Here is a 22919-nt window from a genome sequence, read left to right as displayed (position 1 = left end):
AAGATATATTTCACTCAAAAAGATCTGAAAGATGCTCTTTTTAAAAGAGTTTGTTTCTAGAACGGGACATTTTATGTAGTGTCCTGTGATAATTGTGGTCGAGTTTAAATTAGCAGTCCCATAAAGAAATAAAACACATGCTGAAATCTATTTTAAAAGGGGAGACCCTTTTTATTGAACTGGTACATTTTACTCTCTTCCTTTCAGAATTCTAATAAAAAAAACTTTTATTCTGTTTACTTTTAAAAAAATACCCCACAAATCAAACAAAGGAAATTTCTATGATGGGGAAGGAGGCAAAAGGCTTCAACACAGACAAAGAAAACTATACATGGAGTAAAGAAATCAAAGAGGAACTGACTCTGGTCTGGGACCAAGCCACCCAAATGTGAACAAAGCAAACCTGCCCAGAGGACCAGGAAGCCCTCTTAACTTCTGAAGTAACAAACAGACCAAAGCCCTGATGATCACAAAAATACAAATCAGTCACTCTATTTTAAAACGCACACACACTTTCTGCACTTGTGCCCCCACCCCAGGTTCTCTTCATCGGCAGGGGGTCCTGAATCCTGAAGAGAAGTGCCTCTTGGTGACAGGGTGTTCACAGCACATAGGTGTTCTTCACCAGATGCTCCTTATCGTCCCCGGAACTCCAGACAGTGCGGAGGGTGCGCTCCTGGCTCCTCCGCGCCACTCTGATCAGGCAGACCACGGAGGCTCCCAGCAGGATGATGAGGACCATCACGAACAGCCCCGCCAGGACCACCACTGAGGATGAGAGAGGCCTCAGAACCAGGGGGACGAGGAGGGCCACAGCCAGTGTGGGGCAGCACAGAGCTTAGGAAGGACACAGGTGCCCTAGGGGCTGACGGTAAGGACCAGCATCCCTTGCGCCTGACATCCCTCCACCCAACCTAGGAGAGTCTGGAGAACTGACATGGCCCACCAGGAAGGTCATCAAGGAGAGTCCCTACAGTCCTAAGAAGCTGGTTCCTGAAAAAGGGAGGTGCCATGCTATATTCACACAAACAGAGCAACTGTGTTCCTTCTTTTTGAATAAACGCTTCACTTCAACTCTCTATTTCCCTCCACTGCTCAGGAGCGCACACCAGGATGTAAAGAGCATACATCTCTGGGGTGTATGGAAACATAAAACCCCAGGCTATGTGTTCACATACCACCCCTGACCAGGCACAGAGAAAGGTGGGCTGCAGGTGGCTGGGAGGCTGCCTGTGGAATGAGGTAAAGGTGGAGGCAAGGGTGTATTTGGAGCAGTGCCAGGAGGGGACCCTACTGCTCCTAATGGCCCTAGAAAATCTAACATTGTCACCCTACTGGTCGGTGAAGATGCTTTCTTTCCAGGTGGGGTTCCACTAAAGAAATGTGGCTCCTGTGGCTGCTACCTGGTTCCCTTTCCCCACTTGGCTACAGAATCAGAAAGGGGTGAGTCCCTCTCCATCTTTACCCCACCAGCACTCCAGATGTGGGCTGGGCTGCATTCAGCCTAGGCCTGGCAAACCAGTTCTTTTCACCCCTCCTCTAAAATAGAGCAGGCATCAGGCCAGGTTGGGGCTCCTTACCAGGGCAACAGGTGGAAAGAAGCCAAACCAGTATGGCAGGTCCTTTGTGCAAACACTATCCTCCATAACAGGCTCAGAATCAGAAACAGAAGCTAGAGGCCCCGCCTCCTTATCAGACCACAGACCATGCTGCTGCTGCTTGGGGACAGCAGCACTGGCTGTGCCTCGCACACAGCAAGGTTTCCAACTTCCTTCCTGTCACCCATGACCAACTCTGTCCACCCCACGAAGCAAAGTTCCCTCCAAACCTGGAGTGAGACTCAGGCCTGTGTGCAGCAGATCCCCGCATGCCTAACAGCAGGACTCGCCGCTCCAGTCACCACCAGCTGCCTCACTCCCAGCCCCTGCTATGTACACACTGCGGTCGGACAAACATCAACCACACGTTCCAAGCTGCCTGGCTATTCTCATGCAGAAACACAACTTTCTACCTAAAGACGTTTATGGTTAAGAATGATGTGTCCAAGACAACATGAGCCTGCAAAACACAGCTGAGCTTAGGCAGGCAGGCAGGTGGGAGGGGTAGGAGGCCACTTACCTTTAGTGCTACGGGGCAGGACAGGATACAGCTGCTTGCCTGCAAGAGAACACACAACCTTGAGGTCAGCTCAGTCCTCTTCCCCCAGAGCTGTCACCACCTGAAGACCCCCTCGGCCCTGGGACTTCACGGCAGAATCGTTCTGAGATACTTCCTCTTCCAGCTCTTCTGAGGTCTTTAAGACCTTGTCACCTTGGTGGGGACCTAGGACATGTCTGCTCAACAGCCAGGGCCAAAGCCCCTGTTCCCGACTAGGGAGCCAGAGAAGGATGAAGGCCAGGTGACAGCCTTTCTAAGGCGTGGTTTAGGGATGGGGGATGAACTGTGGGAGGGCCATCCACCCACCATTGCTTCTTGGATCCAGGATCAGACAGACTCACCTACGCAGCGGCTCATGCATGCCTCCTTGGAGAGATAGTTGTTTTTATTGCCCCAGCATCCTCCATAGATAAAGTTATCACAGGAGTTCTTCTCGGTATCAAAATACCAGCGTGGAAAGGATGCGCGGCAAGGCCCGGTGACCGCCTTGGCAGTGCAGTATTCTGGGAGCGGGAGAGCCGAGGAGCACAAATGAGCAGGGCCCAGGGAAGGGAGATGGAGCTAGAGTGTTCCAGGGCAGTCACACAGTTTCCAGCCAAGGGAGAACTGTCTCTCTGCTACAGAAACTGGTAAACTACAGACATGGCCAGTTTGGCCCATTCGACACCCTCCTCCACATTTCTAGTATCTTTCTCTTTACTGTCAGACTATGTTATTATGGAGATTCCTCTATGCCAGGCACTGTTCTGGGTACTTTCCATGTATTAACTTGATCTCTAAGAGCTCTGTCCTAGGCCCCTTATTTCACCGTTAGGGACCCTAAGGCTAGGCCCGCACGCTGGGCTGCCTCTCTGGAGCTCAGCTTCCTGCAGCACGCTGTGCATGCCCTGCTGCCTGCCACCCTGGGCATCCTTGTGCATTCGACACCACCTGGGAAAGGCCATGAAGCCCCACGCTACAATTTCCTTAGTGGAGATCCTCCAGTGTGTCTCAATTCCAACTAACTAAAGAAAATACATCTTGCCCATATAAAAAGTATTTTTTAAAAGTTATACTTTCTACCATCTAAAATAAAAAAAATGAATTTTAAAAACTGTTATACCTTCGTAGTTGAAAGTATCGCCAGAGGGGTCATCAAAATTCTGTCTTCTGGGAACTAAAACACAAACATCTGTGTCAGGGAGGCTGGGACGGACACAGGACATGTGGTGTGGCTGGGGCTGAGTCTAAAAGGGCCCACTGAGGGAGTGTGGACACTGGCACCCTATGTGGGCAGCTTTGCACCATTACCTCCGGTTCCAATGGGTTCCATAACACATATCAAATGAATGCTAAATGGGGAGGCCCGCCTGCCACTCCAGGGGATGCTATGGAAACTAATCCCAGTCACAATTTCTGGGGTGATGAGGAAGATGGTCTTGTTCACTTTCTACACAGCAATGAGGAAGCTGGTTGTGTTCACTCTCTACACAGCAAGGAGGTCCCTCTCTTACTCTCCTAGGGAAATTTTCTTCTGAAACAGGACTGACACCAGTTATTATGCCAGTGCCCCAGGGTCTGGATGACCTTGGAGAGTTTAGACTGGGAATAAACAGTGAGCCCAGGCAAAGTGATGGCCAGGATGGTCACAGGATTCTTGGCCTCGCAAAACTGGAAAGTGGCTCTAGCCTAACTTGCAGCATTCTGCAAGTCACAGAATAAACACTCTCACATAAGTGCTGGTGTCACAGTCAGAGGGGGTTGCCCTCCAAATGGGTGGGAGCGGACTTCCTCCCTCCACAATAGGACTTGCCTAGCAGGACCCATCACCTAGGGACTGGCCTTTGGGAAAGCTAGGTTGAACTTGCTAATGCATCTGTATCGCTCACCCCAGGCTTCTGATGCAGAGCCCTTTAAGCATACAGGAGGAACTGGGTAACTACTGTCAGCAGTACAAAGCAAGCTAACACAAAGCTCAAGATCAAGAACTGTAGTGGGAATGGAGGCATGTGGCAGAGGACAGTACCCTGAGCACAGGGAGCAGAGGCGACAGAACAGGCAGGAGAGGCGGGGTGGGCGGTGAGACCGCGGAGGCCAGCCTAGAGAGAAGGAAGTGGCCTGAGTCACATGGGCAGTGATCACAATTCCCTGACCCCCAGGAGGAAGCTGAGGCCAGCTCAGAAGCACTGCAAACTCCCCTGGCCCTCCTTTCCATTAAGGAGCCAGAAGGTGGCAGCCCAGGCAGAGCCAATGCTGAGTAAACAGAACCAGATGGAAGCTCATGTACAAGCCCGATTCCAAATGTCCTTTCATAGTTCCCCATCTGGATGGCTCTCATTCCATCCTGGGTCTATTAAAAACCTACCACTTGGGATTGAGGAATCTGCTCCATTCCTGCCGGTGGCCAGACCATCACTAGTGTTCTCTACAAGGAGACAAATAAGCCACAGTGAGAAAGTGCCCCTCCCTTCAAGATATCCAGTGAAACAAAACAAGGCAGCGTAACACTGAGCTTCATGGAGACTCCCGTTTCTCCTTTATGTGGGCCTTTCAATGAGCACACTGGACCACAAGCCTGCCAGAACTTAGAAATAAGGAACCAAGACTGTCCTTGTGGGTTAAATTTTAAGATCAACATGCTGGTAATTGGAACAAAGATGTGTGAAATGAATGTAAAAAGATAATATGGCTTACAGGGCCAAATACCCTGTTAACTGTATTAACCTATTAATGAATAAAAAGTTAAGGGGGTACACAGCAATGTGAATGTACTTAATGCCACCGCACTGTACACTTATAAATGGTTAAAATGGTAAATTTTATATTATGTATATTCTCTCTCTCTCTCCCCCTCTCTACCTCTCTCTCTCTCACACACATACACAGTTAAGGGTGTGAGGTAGAGAGGCTAGCCACTTAAGGAAGCACAAAAAGGAGTGCTGGCAGGGGGCAGGAGGGAGGGACCCTGGCTTCCCGCCTCCCTACTGGTCCCAACAGACCTTCTGGAGAGGCACGGGGCTGGCCTGACCAGATGCCATTAAACATTCACATCACAAACCAGCTCCCCTTGTTCTGCCTTGCTCCTCACCAAGCAATCTTCTGGGAATTTGGCTGGAGGACTGCCTAAGTGGACTACAGGTGCAGGCACAGGGACCTGGAGTGTCTGGTCCCCTTGGTGGTTCTGGTTTTCATTATAAATTAATAAACTGGCATTCTCATTATTATGTGGCTTCCCACAGAGTTTGCCTGCCTGGGAGAGAACTTACTAGCAAAGGCCCCAGTGCCTAGTGGCTCTGACAGTTCAAGTTCTTGCACAGACTCACAAGAGATCCTCAAGAGACACGCAGTGGAGACATGCTTGGGTGCCAAAAAAGAGCTTTCTGGGCCCTTAAGACTAGGGTCAGACTCTGAACAAAGACAGCTGTCTGTCTTCTCCCAGCCAAACACAACCATCCCTGACCCCTTATAGTGACCTCCTGTCTTAATGCCTAGTGTCTGCTGCTTGCATTGTTAAAAACAACTCTCCTCCTGAGAAAATGAGAAGCAACCAGAATGGGCAGGTACACTTCCTACAGTCAAATCAATTAGGAAGAGACAGAAAAGGTAGCAAAATTATTTCCCCTTAGTTCCTCCCCCAACACTGGATCCCAGCTGATGGAAAATTACAATAGATACTATTTTCCTCAGTCACCATCTGGTAAGGTTGCCAGTTGCTCCCTGAAAGGTGAAGAGCTTGTCTGTATGGTCCAAAAACAATACCCCATCACCACAGCTCTGCAAACACGTGTTGAATGCCTACTGGGCACCAGGCACACAGAGATCAGCAAAGTGTTCAAGGCACTCAGTCACTGGTGGGCTTGTGTGTTCAGCACTGTTTCAAATCTCAAGTCATAGCCAAGGCCACTATTTCCCTCCCCACTTTACATATAACTTTAATAAGTTTATCTGATTTTTTAATGCAAAGTGCAAAGCCAAGAGAGATTACAGCCGGTGAGTGAGGAGCGAGAAAAATCGCACAAGGATGCGGGACACAGGCTCACAGGATCACAGGCTGGCGGTATGCAGGGAGCAGTAAAGGCACCAGCACATCCTGACACAGAATCAGAATCGAGTCCTAATGTCGATGCCAAACCATCAAGAACGAATGAGGGAAGTCACATAACAATGTTAGAGAGATTGTCAATGAAAATGTTGAACAGTTTGGGTTCTCCGGAGGACTTGGGAGGGATCAGGCCTCAGAGGTCCAATGTCTCATTGCCATCAAGAGGCTCAGTTCAGAGCCAGTGCAGGTTGTTGTGGGGCTTTAAGTTTTTAATCAAACTGTGAGGCTCTCAGGGTCAATGTTATCTTGATTCCACAGAATCCCTTGCAAGTGAGGGCTGGGAAAGGAGTATGTTCTAGGTTTTTTGATTTTTAAAATATTTTTATTTATTTCAGAGAGGAAGGGAGAGGGAGAGATAAAAACATCAATGATGAGAAAGAATCATTGATCAGCTGCTTCCTGCACGCCCCCTACTGGGGATCAAGCCCGCAACCCAGGCATGTGCCCTGATGGGGACTCGAACTGTGACCTCCTAGTTCATAGGTGGATGCTCAACCATTGAGCCATGCTGGCCAGGCTGTTCTAGTTTTAACTTGACTCAGAACTCAGCTGGCTGGGTGAGCTCCTCAAGTCATTTGCCCCAGAGGCAAAAATAACCCAAATGCCTAGGGAGCAATTGGGGCAGCCTACCTGATTGAACATTGGACTCTGCTCAAGGGGAAGTCACTTCCTCCTTTGTGGGGTCTGGTGTGGAACCTGCACTCAGTAGTGGGAGAAAGGAAGTCATGGAGAAGACGTAGTCCTGCCTCCACCCCGGCCTGCTGCCTACTCTCCCCTTTCTGGGAAGAGGATGGAGAGGACCACTGTGAAACCACTGTGTTGGTGACCTTCACACTGTGCCTGTTTCTTCTGATTTTTAAAACATCCCCCAAGTTCAGCCATGAAGAACTAGTGAAGAGCAAAAGGCACCCACATCCCAATGAATAAACTGACTCTAAATGTAACATATCCTCAACTACCACTGTCTTACCTGTGACATCAGCACATTTCTCAAGACACGCCTCCTTGGTCAGGTAATTATTGTCGTTCCCACCACAGCCTCCATATACAAACTGCTGGCAGGATCCGCCAGTGGCATTGTACCACCACCTGTTCATGGAAGCCCGGCATTTTCCCACTACCTTCGGAACTTGGCAAAAGTCTAAAACACAAAGCAGACACCAGTTAGCTTGGCAGGGCAATCCCAGCAACAGAGAACATGCCCACACCTGCAGGAGGAGGCCCACAGTCGCCCAGAGCCCCAAGACAAGGGCCAGTCCAGCACAGTTCCTCCATGAGCTGTTTCTACAACACCACCATCAGGCCCTCCGTGGTGATTCCTTCCTTGTACAGGAAAGCACATCATCTAATGACGAAGATCCCAACCCACTCAACCAAATTGTATTTCAGTTGCATGTTGATTCTGTCCTTGCCCCATTATCAAAGACACACATATCCAGTACAGAAATTGATGTTCAGATGCAAAAAAAACAGACTTCAAAGTCCTTCTGAATGTGTCCCCCATCACAGTGGGCCAAGGGGAACTGAGTGCTGAAAAGCCAGCACTGGCGATGGGAAATCAGGAAGGAAGCACACTAGCACTCTTAGCACCTCTCATGAGGAACTCTCTTAAGCTTTCCTACCCACTCTCTGACCCAGCACACCACTTCATACTTAAACCACCACAAGAGCCTCAGAAAGAACGCCCTAACTCTAGCTCCCCCTCACCCCCCCACTGCCAACCCCCAGCTCCAAGGGCAACTCAAGTCACTCCTCTGCTTCCACCTGAGCACACCTAGGTGCCCCCAAATCTGGCCTGCTCTTGTACAAGGGAAACAAAACAATGTTATCAAATTCCAGGCAGATACATCTGCCTAAGATAGGTCTAGCAACCTGCTCCCTCTGTTAAAAAAAAAAGTAAGAGAGCCTGGCTGGCACGGCTCAGTGGCTGAGCATTGACCTATTAACCAGGAGGTCAAGGTTTGATTCCCAGTCAGGGCACATGCCCGGGTTGCGGGCTCGATCCCCAGTACAGCACGTGTAGGAGGCAATGATTCTCTCTCATCATTGATGTTTAAATCTCTCCCTCCCTCTCTCTGAAATAAATAAAAACATATTAAAAAAAAAAAGCCAGATGACTCAACGTCTACCTTCTACCACTGTATCACCTTCCCATGCGAGCATGAGTCCACACTACCTCTCCCCACATCCTGGCCTCCATGATCGCTACCTTCTGGCAGGAGGGAGCCTAGCACAGGGCGCTCAACAAACATCTCAATAAACATCCCAGAGCCCAACACTTGGCTCCATGTTGTTTTCATGTTTGTTAGGTTGACTTCACCAACTAGGGCAGCGGTCACCAACCTTTCGGACCTTGCGGACCAGCAGTTGATGACTGCTGCTCTAAAGGTTTCCTTAAACCAGCGGTCGCCAACCTTTCGGACCTCATGGACCGTTGAACTAGAGGATGACTCTAGAAAGCATAGGAAGAGGATTGTGCTTCTCTTGTGTCTCCAAAATAAGTCACAATGATAAGCATGAAACCAAATGTTCCACAAAACATCAATCTTTGCACAAAAATGGTTGGTGCTGTGCAAAATACCCCCACACACCAATAAATCACAAGTAACTAGTATAGCAGGAAAAGCATATTCTGAAGTAAGAAACTGTTCATTTGAAAGCAACTATCAATGAAATCACCAGTTAAAACATACCTTATCTGGACATATGATATGAACAGAATCATACAACATGTCCAGAAAAGGCAAATCAATAGGGTAAGAAGTGGATTAATGGTCTCCGGTGCTGTGGGATGGGGTGCAGAGTCCCTGCAAATGGGCACAAGAATCTTTTGGAGATGATGGAAATGTTCCAAAATTGGACTGTGGGAATAGATGGTTGTACAACTCTGTAAATGTACCAATGACCTTTGGTATGTAAATAATACTTTAATAAAGCAGTTTTAAAAAAAAAAATAGGGATACTTTTTGTCCATAACACTTCAATCAGAACCAGTTGGGTGTGCACCTGGAGCAGGTACTTTCAACAATGTGCCAAAGGTCACAAAACAGCCCTGGCTGTCATGGTTCAGTGGTTAGAGCATTGGACTGTGCAGCAAAGGGTCTCAGGTTCAATTCTATGTCAGGAGCTCGTGCCTGGGTTGTGGGTTCGCTCCCTTGCCCTCGGTTGGGGTGCATATTGGGGACAGCCAGTCAACTCACATCGATGTTTCTTTTTCTCTCGCTCCCCTTCCCTCCTTTCCACTCTAGAAAAGTGGAGGGCCCTGGCTGGTTCGGCTTAGTGGACAAAGAGTGGCCTGCGGACTGAAGGGTCCCAGGTTTGATAACCGGTCAAGGGCACATGCCTGGCTAGGGGGTGTGCAGGAGGCAGCCGATCAATGCTTCTCTTTCATCACTCATGTTTCTAACTCCCTCTCTCTCCCTCCCTTCCTCTCTGAAATAAATAAAAAATATATATATTTTTTAAAAAAGTGATGGAGGAAATACCCTCGGATGAGGATTAACAAACAAACAAACAAACAAACAAACAAACAAAAAAGGTCACAAAACATATCCAGTCAACACAACCCAGGGGAAACAAGGCAGGAGAGCTCTCTGGCATATGATTCTGCCCGACACATATGGCTGGCCAAATGTCAGTGGCAGCATAGCTATTGAGACAAGACAGTGAGGATCCACTTAGGACCCCAAACTGAAATCATCAAGGCAGGGAGCACCCAACTGCTAGAGGCAGCAACAGTCTGCCCGATGCCCTGCCAAGCCGAGAGCCATGGAAAGCACCCTGATTGCTGTGTGTCCTTGCTTCCTGAGCAGTACCAGGTACTGCCTTTTTAAATTTTATTTTAGGGGACATTTATTAAAACTAGGGACAGTGAAACAAGGAAGGGCCTAGGATAATAGGAGAGGGACCAGGTGGGGAAATGAGGCTAGGCTGGGCTGCTTTGGCTCACTGAGAAGTCAGATACAGGTTCAGGGGATTTACTCGGGACAAGGTGCTGCTGCCCATTACCACCCTGGTTGCAAGTCTCATGGGGTCCCTTGGAGTTTAGGAGGTATGTACCTGTATGGGAAGGAGAGGGGAAAGGGAATGGCATGGGCATGCTACCTGGAGGGAGAGCATGCCCAGTTACTGCCTTTTTGGCAAAGAGTTAAGGATGGAACTGTACACTTTAAATGGGTGAATTATATAGTATGTGAATTACATCTCAACAAAACCTGAGAGAGGGCCGATCGAAGCTCAGACACCAACACAACAGGGTGACCAAAGTATAAAGGGTGAAAATTTGGTGGCTTTTCATAAGCACAAGTGCCAGTTACACACTCTGTGCAGGTATGGAAGCCTCAGTGTCTGTAAAGAAGAGAAAAAACACACCTATCCAGGGGTGGATGGCAGTTTCCTTGGTGAAGGAAGTCAACACTGCCTGGAATGTGGCCCTCATCTTTACAGGCGCAGACAACACGCCCAGGGATGCTGATCCCTCCTACCACAGCACACAAGAGGATACTGAGAAAATAACTGTCAAGCCAGTTGGATGTGTACATTCACTAGCATACCATCTCAGAAAGCAAGCCGAAACGTAAAAGGTCACTTGGATTTGCGGGTAAGGAAAGTTTGCCGTAGGATTCCCAGGCACACCTCTCCCTCGGGTCTGCCTCAGAGATGCTTTCTTTCCTGACTGGAATGTTCTTTCTGTGGATATGTTGGTCCCTTCCTTACTAATCTTTCGGGCCTGGGAGGCCAATCTGTCGCAGACAGCTGCTCACAGCTGCTCTCAATTATCACACTCTGATTTCATAGTTTCAGTTTCAAAAGCAGCCTATTTCCAAGTTCCTTGGGTAGAGTAGGAGGAGATGAGGAAACTTTACTTTTATCTTTAAATTCGATTAAAAATGCAGCGTATCTGGAGAGAATGTTGATACTTGTTGAAGCCAAGGGATGGTTTGTCGGGGCTCATAAAACTGTTTTCACTACTTTGTTGTGTACATTTGAAAATTCCCATAATAAAAAGAGAAAAAAGGGAATCTCTCTTTACTCAAATTTCATTCAAGTAAAAGAGCCTGGCTGGTGTGTGGCTCAGTGGATTAAGCGTTGTCCCATGGACCAAGAGGTCACTTTTTTGATTCCCAGTCAGGGCATATGCACGGGTTATGGACTCTATTCCCAGTAGTAGGCATGCAGGAGGCAGCCAATCGGTATTTCTCTCTCCCTCACTCAAAAGAAATCAATAAAAATAGATTTGGGGGCAAAAAAGTAAAAGAGCTCTAAGTAGCAGATTAATTGGCCAAAGCGAGGTTCCATTAAGATGAAATTTAACTTACTGTATCAAGACAAGTGCTTCTGTGAATATAGAAGCTCCGTGCCGAATGGTGGAAAATCTCATTTTGTCACATCCTTTTACTAACTAAATTGCTTTTGAGCCTCTATGATATACATTTTTACTCTCTAGGCTTGAGAGAAATGAGCTCATGAAAAATAAATCTGTTTTATTTGCTTGTCTCAAAGGAGACAGTGTCCCTTTAGGAAACACAGGCAATATATTCTTGACTTTCACCCCAAATAATATCAACAAATTTTCTTTCATTATTCTCCAAAAAGCTTGTACAAGAAACCAGAAATACTTTTAGTATGTAAGACAGATTCCACGACTTATCTTCCTTAAAAGAACTTAAGTCCTAGCCAGTTTGGCTCAGTGGATGGAGCATCGGCGTGTGGACTGAGGGGTCCCAGGTTCAATTCTGGTCAAGGGCACATACTTCAGTTGTAGGCTCGCCGCCAATTGATGTTTGATTTGTTCCTTTCACATCATGTTTCTCTCTCTGTCCCTCCCCTTTCTTCTACTCTAAGAATCAATGGAGAGAGAAACCAAGATGGCGGCATAGGTAAACACCTGAACTTGCCGCCTCGCACAACAACTTCAAAACTACAACTAAAAGACAAAACGGACATCATCCAGAACCACAGGAAGACTGTCTGAATGGAAATTCTACAACTAGAAGGAAAGAGAAAAGCACACTGAGACTCAGAGGAGGTGTGGAAGTAAAGGCAGAGGTGCGGAGGCGCACACGGAGAGGGCTGGCAACTGAGTATGCGGCTGGCTTTTTCAATCCTCAGATAGACACAAGCTCCCGACTGCTCTGAACTCCAGTTTCAGGCAAGACTCTGGGGACCCAGACTCATACGGGGAGAAATTGGTCTGTGTGGCAGCGGGCGGAACTCGAGGGTGGTTTTCTCTCAGAGGTGCTTGCAGCGATTACTGCGGGACACTGAGACCTGGGGGGCCTCTTAGGGCAGGGCTGACGGGAAGCCATTGCTGTTTGCTCTGCCCTGAGACTCCGCCCCATCCAAGCTGTGTGCAGAGGCTTTTTCATATGAATGGCCTGGTCCTTTGAAATCTAAACTTACCTAACAAACTGCAGGTGAGTCAGAGAGACCCAGAACATCCAAAAGAAGGCCCAAGGCCCCACAGCAGCTTGCACTGCTTCACAGCTGGCCCTCATCTGGGCACCTCCAAAACCCAAACAAAGAAAAGGAATCTGCAGATCTCTCTGTAGCTCCTGCTGGGTGGCCTCAGGCAGAGGCTAAATTAGCACCTCCTTGGAGATCCAAGAGCCAGTGTACCCAGGGGTCAGAGTAGGACCATCCAGATTACAACTCCTCAGATCCATAAGGGACACACTCAGGGGGCAGACTCAGTGAGCACCAAAGCCCCACTGAAGCAAGTCTTGCCTCATAAGGGTGTCTCCAGCATAGAAGTTCTCCCAGCATAGACACAGCTGATCCTCACAGCCAATTGGCCTGGAGGTCAATTCCTCCCAGTGATACCAACAACAATCAAGGCTTAACTACAACAAGACTATGCACACAGCCCTCAAAGGAGTGCACCAAGAGTGTCCACCTCAGGTTACTGGGGAGGCTGAGCCACTGGGCCCTATAGTACACCTAGCACACAAAGCCACTCTATCAACTCAGGGAAGCAGCCAAAATGCGGAGACAAAGAAACAGGTCACAAATGAAAGAAATGGAGGAAAGCAAACTACTGGATATAGAGTTCAAAACCACGGTTATAAGGTTTTTCAAGAATTTTCTAGAAAAGGCCGATAAATTTAGTGAGACCCTCGAAGATATGAAAAAGGACCAACTAGAAATTAAGCATACACTGACTGAAATAAAAAATAATATACAGAGATCCAACAGCAGACTAGAGGATCGCAAGAATCAAGTCAAAGATTTGAAATACAAAGAAGCAAAAAACACCCAACCAGAAAAGCAAAAATAAAAAAGAATCCAAAAATATGAAGATAGTGTAAGGAGCCTCTGGGACAACTTCAAGCATACCAACATCAGAATTATGGGGGTGCCAGAAGAAGAGAGAGAGAGCAAGATACTGAAAACCTATTTGAAGAAACAATGACAGAAAACTTCCCCCAACTGGTGAAAGAAATAGACTTACAAGTCCAGGAAGCGCACAGAACCACAAACAAAAGGAATCCAAAGAGGACCACACCAAGACACATCATAATTAAAATGCCTAGAGCAAAAGACAAAGAGAGAATATTAAAAGCAGCAAGAGAAAAACAGTCAGTTACCTACAAGGGAGCACCCATACGACTGTCAGCTGATTTCTCAAAAGAAACTATGCAGGCCAGAAGGGAGTGGCAAGAAATATTCAAAGTGATGAACAGCAAGAACCTATAACCAAGATTATTCTACCCAGTAAAGCTATCATTCAGAATTGAAGGTCAGATAAAGAGCTTCACAGATAAGAAAAAGCTAAAGGAGTTCATCACTGCCAAACCAGTATTATATGAAATGCTGAAAGGTGTTCTATAAGAAGAGGAAGAAGAAGAAAAAGGTAAAGATAAAAATTATGAACAACAAATACATATCTATCAACAAGTGAATCTAAAAATCAAGTGAATAAAAAATCTGATGAACAGAATAATCTGGTGAATATAATAGAATCAGGGGCATAGAAAGGGAGTGGACTGACAATACTGGGGGGGAAGGGGTGTGGGGGATATGGGAAGAGACTGGACAAAAATCATACACCTATGGATGAGGATAGTTGGGGGTGGTAAGGGCATGGGGTGGGGTGGGGTGGGGTGGGAACCAGGTGGAGGGGAGCTTTGGGGGGGAAAAAAGAGGAACAACTGTAATAATAAAGATTAAAAAAAAATCAATGGAAAAATATCCTCAGGTGAGGATTAACAACAACAACAAAAAAAAATACTGTACTTTGGTAGATCCAGATTAAAATCAAAATGCAGTTTTACTTATTTCTTGACACCCCATTTATTGCTTTCACCAAGCAATAAACCAGGCACATTATGTGCACTATTTCTAATTGTCACAATAAAACTGTGAATCATGCCGAAACCGGTTTGGCTCAGTGGATAGAGCGTCGGTCTGCAGACTGAAAGGTCCCAGGTTCGATTCCGATCAAGGGCATGTACCTTGGTTGCGGGCACATCCCCAGTGGGGGGTGTGCAGGAGGCAGCTGGTTGATGTTTCTCTCTCATCCATGTTTCTAACTCTCTATCCCTCTCTCTTCCTCTCTGTTAAAAAATCAATAAAATATATTTTTAAAACAAAACAAAACAAAACAAAAACCTGTGAATCATGTAGTAATATCCCCACTTTACAGATGAGGACACAGGACTGGTTGGGGTAGTTAAGCTAAGCAAGCAGCAGACTTGGATGTGCATTCGATTCATACTGATCTGATTAGAAAGCACCACTGTAATGACTCTGCAGACTGAAAAAGCTACTACAGTACCAGGCACTGGGAAAAACATGACACTGAAGTTGCCTAAAAGCCACAACATTCCTGAAAACCTTTATCACAATCTGAGGGATCACCAAGGTCAGGCCCTTGGCTGGGCCTCTGTTTTCAGTCACACTCTGTGACAGGGTCAGGGGCCCTGTCATACCAAAGAAACTGGCCAACGCTGAGGTGGATTTGGTTGGACAAATTTTCAGAAAGTTATTTGTTAATGAATAATTCTATTATAATGGAGATGACAAAATGAGTCTTAGAATAGTGTTAGGAAATAATCATAAAAAATGTCTTAAGCCCTAACCAGTTTGGCTCAGTGGATAGAGCATCGGCCTGCGGACTGAAAGGTCCCAGGTTCGATTCCGGTCAAGGGCATGTACCTTGGTTGTGGGCACATCCCCAGTAGGAGGTGTGCAGGAGGCAGCTGATCGATGTTTCTCTCTCATCGATGTTTCTACCTCTCTATCCCTCTCCCTTCCTCTCTGTAAAAAAATCAATAAAATACATTTTTTTAAAATGTCTTAAGTCCGACTTGTATGCTCACAAATGCTAGTGCAAAATTAAACACTTTCACCCTGGCCTGTGTGGCTCAATTGGTTGGAGCACCATCCCATACATCAAAGGTTGCGGGTTTGATTCCTGGTCAGAGCACATACCTAGGTTGTGAGTTTGATACTCTGGTCAGGGCCCACACGGGGTGTGTGTGTTTGTGTGTGTGTGTGTGTGTGTGTGTGTGTGTACCAATCGATGTTTCTCTCTCTCTCTTAACCCCCTCTAAAATAAGTAAGCATATCCTTGGGTGAGAATAAAAAAATTTAAATACTCTCTCTGTTTTCAAAATGCAGAGTAAGAAAAGCTGAAGGGAACCAAATGTGAATATACTCACTTCACAATATGCAAAAATGAAATTTTGGCCTTCAAGTAACAGTTATATACCCTTGGAAAAACATCCAAGATGGTTAAAAATCACACATTACTTGAAATATAAACTGTTTAGTTATAAAACCCAGGGAGGCATTTTGAACATTAGTTATTACAAAATTGCCAAATAGCTGGGTCTTTATCATGGAAAACAGGTTTCTCAGGTTCTGAAACCAGTAGAGCTTTAATCAAAACACCAAGTCAATGGCTCAGACAATTCCTCTCTGTGTGCAGCTGGCTGGAGCCATCTGCTGTCACCCCTAACAAGGACATCACAGAAACATTAGCCTGGTGGTATGCTCCCAGGCACTACCAATCTAATTTAACTTCACAGGCTGAAGAAGATGGTGTCTAATTATTCTACAAAAAATGCACAACTACAGCTGTGCAGACTGAAAAATAAGTTTAAAGTTTACTTTAATAAAGTATTTCAAACATTCTGAAAAGTACAGAAAATATAACACTGGGGTATCTAGTTTTCAGCTTTATCAAATTATAACATTTTAAAGGACTAAAATATTGATAGAGCTGAAATATTTTATATACCCCTCACTTTAATCCCACTTGCAATTAACACCTATCTTGAACTTGGTGTTTTCTTTTATTCATGTTTTCATACCCAAAGTCAGTTTACTTTTTTTAAAAATATATTTTTTTATTGATTTCAGAGAGGAAAGGAGAGGAAGAGATAGAAACACTAATGATGAGAATCATTGACTGGCCGCCTCCTACACCCCCATTGGGGACCAAGCCTGAAACCCAGGTACGTGCCCTTGACCAGAATCGAACCTGGGACTCTTCAGTCCGCAGGCCAACACTCTATACACTGAGCCAAACCAGCCAGGGCACCAGTTTACTTTTTTAAAAAATATATTCTTATTGATTTCAGAAAGGGAGAGGGAGTGAGATAGAAACATCAATGATGAGAGAGAATCATTGATCGGCTGCCTTCTGCACGTCCCCTACTGGAGATTGAGCCCGCAACCAGGCATGTGCCCTGACCAGAAATCGAACCGTGACCTCCTGGTTCATAGGTTGACACTCAACCATTGAGCCATTCCAGCTGGGCCAGAGTCAGTTTACTTTTAAAACAAAAATAACTTTCCTAGGATTCAAGTCCTTGATACACTTTTTACTCCCATGAGTGCTATAAACTAAAGAACACATTGCCTCACTATAGGCCTGATAAAAAGTCCAATCATCTCCCAAGCCTGGAGCCTGCCATGAAATGGTCTTCCTCTTCCCAACCACCATTTGTTTCTCTAGAGCAAAGGTCAGTAAACTTCTTTTATGATGGGTCAAATAGCACATACAGATAGTACTTGCTTTGCATGCTAGTATTGAAATCATGCAAATAAACAGGAAAAAATATGTTTCAAAGGGTTCAATTCTGGTTGGGGCACCTAGCAGGAGCAACCAATAGATGTTTCTCTCTCACATCAATGTTTCTCTCTCTCTCTTCCTCTCCTCCCTTGCTCTCTCTAGAATCAATGAAAACCATATTCTCAGGTGAGGATTTAAAAAATAAATAAAACAAAATTGCTCTGAGAGTTACTTTACTTTTTGTGAAGGTTTTTGCCAGTGTTACTTCCTCTGGGACATCATCCTTTTTGCCACATTTCTGTTGCTAAGTGGGCCCTCACTAAGGTCCTCTGGGGGCATATCCAGTCTCTCAACTGGAGGTAGAGTCAACATTCCCACAGTCAGCTAGTTATTCTATCACTCACTCCATTTATGCTCCACTGGAATTTCAGTTCTGGCATTATCACTTTTTTTCTTCGCTGCACTGGAGTCTATTTTTGGCCAATTCCCTCTACTGATTAACCATTTATATAAACTGTTACATAGGGTTATCACTGGGAAACAATGCGCACAACTACATGCTTTGCTGTGGATGAACTAACAAATGTGCAAGGACCAATCACTGGCACATGTGTAGTTTATAGTAATTTGTGACTGTAGGACTAGCAGGGGAAACCTGTACCCAAGTACTTACAGTTATTATACTGTGGTAACTGAAATCTGAGCCCTGTTGTTAAGGGACTGAAATTATTTATGAATGTGTGGTAATGGAAATTTTTGCATGTTGAAAACCCTGCAAAGCAAGGACTGCCATTATTTCAAGAGCTGTGGGCTACATAGTTCTTTTTTTAACTTTTAGTTGCAGTATTTTTTCCCCATCACCATTTACCACATAGTTCTGATTCAACTCTCATTGTAGCATAAAAGCTACCGCAGACAATATGTAAATGAATGACAAGGCTGTCATTCCAATCAAGCTTTTTTACGGACACTAAAATTTTATCTCACGTAATCTATACATGTTTTTAAAAATTATTTTTATTTTCTACCATTAAAAAATGTAAAAATCGTACTTAGCTTGCCAATTATTTTTACTGTGTTTATAGAAAACTCCCTGTTCAGATTTTCCACCCTTACAGAACTCAGTCTTATATGTGTAGTCAGAAGCTACCAGATAGAGTGCTAGAGTTCACGTTTCTTTAACAGCACTGACCATGCATTCCTTTGCTAAAAAGACTGTAGCACACCCCTCCACCACTAAAAACAGCTCTACTCTCTTCACTGAAGCCACTTAGAATTCTAAGAGATAACAGCCAAAGAGAAATTATTTGATATAAAAAATCCTTGGAGCCCGGCCAGTGTTGCTCAGTGGTTGAGCGTTAACCCATGAACCAAGAAGTCACGGTTCGATTCCGTCAGGGCACATGCCCTGGTTGCTGGCTCAATTCCCAGAAAGGGGCAATTCCCAGTAAGGGTGTGCAGGAGGCAGCCTATCCATGATGTTTCTCTCTCATCGATGTTTCTATCTCTCCCTCTCCCTTCCTCTCTAAAAATCAAGAAAAACATTTTTTTTTAATTCTTGGACATTTGAAAATCATATTTTATACACAAAAAATAAGACAAAGAACAGTTCACTGTTCAAGATTCAAAAGCAAAGAAAGTAATGAAGAGTTATATAATTCAAGAATTTCAAAGACCAGGGGCAACTATTACCAGGGCTTGGTTTTCACAGACCTACCACAGCTGAAAATTCACCACCAAGGCATCTTGTTTATGCCAGTGAATAACTGTGAGACATCCACATAATGGAATAACCAGAGCTGTGACAGTCCAATGCGTATGTGCTGGTACAGAAACATGGCTAAATCTGAGATGGGGGAAAGGGGGCTAAAGAATGGTTTCTGTATCATAATTCCTTTTTTAAACTTTTAATTTAGACACATGTATGAATCTAGCCCTCGAGGGAAAGGGACTAAAGGAAGGCGACATTTACATACAGGTTTTCTTTTTCATCTGTATTTTTTGGTATAGTGTGAGCCATCAGTGGCCTTATCTGGACAGCAGATTATGGTCCTGTTTGTTTGCTTCAATTTTTCAGTAAAAAAATTTTAAACTACATGAATTAAAACTGAATGTATTAAATTCCCTAGTATCTGGAGCAGTACTAAGCTATAGTGTTTGTGAATAGCTATCATATGTAAATATGGGGACCACATAATTTATCCTCATCAAGACACTTTTTAGAATGATCGAGTATTAATAGTTACCCTGGGACATATGGTGGTGTAAATTGGAACCATCCAAGGTAAATCCTCCAAGCCATCCTATACACTGAAGGCACTAACTAGGATGTGGTCCTCTGTCCTCCAGGGGTTTATAATTCAATTACAGCCACAAGACTCCCTTGGGTAGGAAAGAGAAGAAAAAAGGAATCACACAAGGTAAAATATTATAATCACAGCCTAATTCAAAGGGCTTATAAGCCATACAAGGTACAGAGGAAATGACTAAAGACTCTGGTATAGGGGAGTGACAAAATAAGGAAGAGTCTTTTGGCAAAAGTGTAGGACAGATTAGAGTCGGTAGTTAGTCGGGTAAAGGACCAAAGCTTGAAGGAATACCTGGCTCTTTTACCTGCTGAAGTTACCTGGGGGCATTTTCCTAACCTCCTACTATTTCTTCATTCATAACATGGGAACAAAAATGTATAAGCCTCTTAATAAAACTGGAAAATGTGTAACTCACATACACTGAATGGCCAGATTATTATGATCTCTGAACGCATAATAATCTGGCCACTCAGTATATGTGTGTGCGTGTGTGTATATATATATACTGCATGCACCGGGCCTCTAATATATATATATACATATATATATATTAGAGGCCCGGTGCATGAATTCGTGCATGGGTGGGGTCCGGCCAGCCTGGCCAGGGGGAGGGGACATGGGTGGTTGGCCAGCCTGCCTGCTGGTCGAACTCCTGGTCAAGGAGACAATTTGCATATTAGCCTTTTATTATATAGGCTATACAATGAGTGGCTAGATTATTATGCGTTCAGAGATCATAATAATCTGGCCACTCAGTGTATTTCTTAATTCACCAAGCCCCATATTCATTGATTTAGGCCTGCCTACTTAAAAAAAAAATCATGTAGATTTTAGAGACTTGGAGTATCTAAATCAAAGACTCTTAGGAGGTTTTAGGAAGATTAGGCAGTGCTTTCTGTGACACAATAAGAAAAATATATTTGGTCTTTGACCCCCTATCCCCCCCCACACCTAAAACCCTTATAATAATTTCCTGAGTGCTAGAAGCATCTTTTGTTCTAATATTTGTTCTTTGACCCAGGTTCCCAACACAATTGGGAATCTCTGGAGTGATAAAATTAGTTTTTGTATGCTAATGAGATGATGTGGGGGGGGAGGGGGGCTGGAGAGCTTCAAAACCAGGCCGTGCATCAGAAAGACCAAAGCCAGATTAAAGGTCTAGAACAGGCGTCCTCAAACTACGGCCCGCGGGCCACATGCAGGTGTTTTTGCCGTTTTGTTTTTTTACTTCAAAATAAGGTATGTGCAGTGTGCATAGGAATTTGTTCATAGTTTTTTTTTAAACTATAGTCCGGCCCTCCAACGGTATGAGGGACAGTGAACTGGACCCCTGTTTAAAAAGTTTGAGGACCCCTGGTCTAGAACATTCAGCCCCACCCTCCCTTCCTCCAGGGAGGGGACAGGGGTGAGAAACTGAGTTAGGAGAGCTTCTGTTTTATTTTTTATTTATTTATTTATTTTTTAAATATATTTTATTGATTTTTTACAGAGAGGAAAGGAGAGGGACAGAGAGCTAGAAACATCGATGAGAGAGAAACATTGACCAGCTGCCTCTTGCACACCCCCCACCGGGGATGTGCCCGCAACCAATGTACATGCCCTTGACCGGAATCGAACCTGGGACCCTTCAGTCCGCAGACCGACGCTCTATCCACTGAGCCAAACCGGTTTCGGCAGGAGAGCTTCTGGATTAGTGAACACATCCACATGACGGGAGAGTGACTGGCTCACCCCAAGCTTCTGTGCTAGGGACCTTCCGGACCTCATCTATGTCTCCACCTGGCTATTCATCTGTATCCTTTATAATAAATCGGCAAATGTTGTTTTCCAGAATTCTGTGAGTGTTCTACTAGCAAACTATTGAACTACTCAACCCAAAGGTATATAAAAGGAACCCTCCATTTATAGCAAGTTAGTCAGAAGTACATATGACAACCTGGGATTTTTAAGTGGCATGTAGGGAGGAGGGGCATTTTGTGGGACTGAGCCCTTAACCAGTGGAGTCTGTGCTAACTCTGGGTACTATCAAAATTGAGTTATTAAAAAAAAAAATTGAGTTATGAGTTAAACCGTAGGACACCCCATCAGTGTCTGAGAACTTAAGAACTGCTTGATGTAGAAAAGTCCACACATCTGGTGTCAAAAGTATTCTGTAGTAAACAGGAGAGTTTTCACTTTAAAGTCTTTTCACTTAGTTAAGGGCTAAGAATGTTAGCAAGAGAACAATCTTGAGGACATTATAAATATAACTCAGCCCAAGGTGATGTGAAGGCCTCTGTGTGTGATTTATACCTGTTCTGGATCTAGTTAGTATAAAAGTGTTATTTGGCAAGTTTGTTAGCAAAATGTCCCCGTTTCCTGCTGAGGAATGCATCATTAACCTTGAGTATATCTTGACAATGGCGTATCTGGGAAAGGGCATTTGCTCACTGTAACTTGAATTCACTGGTGAGGAGATTCAGTTGGCTTTCCTTCCATAGGCCCCAATGAGCTAAATTCTGCAGGCTTGCTCTGATGCATTTCTTTTTTTTTAATGTTTTTATTGATTTTATAGAGAGAGGAATAGAGAAACCTGGATCAGCTGCCTCTGGTACACCCCATACTGGGAATCAAGCCTGCAACCCAAGTATATGCCTTGATGGGGAATCAAACCAGTGACCTCTTGGTTCATGGGTCAACGCTCAATCATACCAGCCAGGCTCTGAAGCATTTCTTGAAAACAATTCAAATGGGAGGGTTGTCTTTAAAATATACAGGTTAATATCAGAAAATTATAATAGTTTATGATCCATTACAAGCGCTTAAAACATTTAGCACAAAGCTTTGAATAAATAGTAGATATTATACTTTTATGAAGACCAGACTAATATACTAGTAGAGACAGTGGGAACGAAAATAAAGAGAAGGCTGACACACTTCACTGGGAAGACCAACTTTCAGGATATAGGGAATACGGAAAATCAAAAGTACAACCTCAGATTAAAGAATTGGTCAAACCAGCTCAATCACTCCTTCCCTTGGTTTTTCTGCTATGTACCATCTGCCATGACTGAAGTGACAACTCCCTATCTTCACCTAAAGTAGTGATGGGCAACCTTTTGAGCGTGGTGTGTCAAACTTCGCCAAAAAACTGAGCATAACTCGGGTAGCGTGTCACTTTGAGGAAAAAACATTATTTCGCAAATGTTTCATCCTCAGGAGCAGCAAATGTTTCATCCTCGGCATGCGGCCCCCTCAGCGGCCGCGTGTCATCAGAAATGGCTACGCGTGTCAGTGCTGACACGCGTGTCATAGGTTCGCCATCACTGACCTAAAGTAAGGTAATGGCAAACTATCATACAGATCGAACTCC

At 44.9% G+C, this 22919-nt stretch overlaps 1 protein-coding gene across 2 annotated transcripts in view; it reads right to left on the bottom strand.

Moving 5' to 3' along the window:
* Positions 1–146: 146 nt before the first annotated feature.
* Positions 147–22919, bottom strand: part of SPINT2 (serine peptidase inhibitor, Kunitz type 2) — a 31154-nt gene continuing 8381 nt past the window's right edge. Inside the window, exons 2-7 of one of the 2 annotated variants that reach the window (XM_079759940.1) lie at positions 7209–7379; positions 4502–4561; positions 3260–3313; positions 2499–2660; positions 2119–2157; positions 147–768 (exon numbers count right to left, since the gene is read on the bottom strand). In XM_079759940.1, coding sequence (XP_079616066.1) covers positions 602–768; positions 2119–2157; positions 2499–2660; positions 3260–3313; positions 4502–4561; positions 7209–7379 — 653 coding nt within the window. In that variant the 3' untranslated portion in view covers positions 147–601. The remainder of the gene's footprint in view (positions 769–2118; positions 2158–2498; positions 2661–3259; positions 3314–4501; positions 4562–7208; positions 7380–22919) is intronic. The other variant, XM_079759941.1, reaches the window with a different exon arrangement.

This window comes from Cnephaeus nilssonii (genome assembly GCF_951640355.1).
Source record: "Cnephaeus nilssonii genome assembly, chromosome: 20".
NCBI classification, from domain to species: Eukaryota; Metazoa; Chordata; class Mammalia; order Chiroptera; family Vespertilionidae; genus Cnephaeus; species Cnephaeus nilssonii.
The sequence above is the reverse complement of the archived record's forward strand: the minus strand, read 5'-3'. Positions and strand labels throughout refer to the sequence as shown.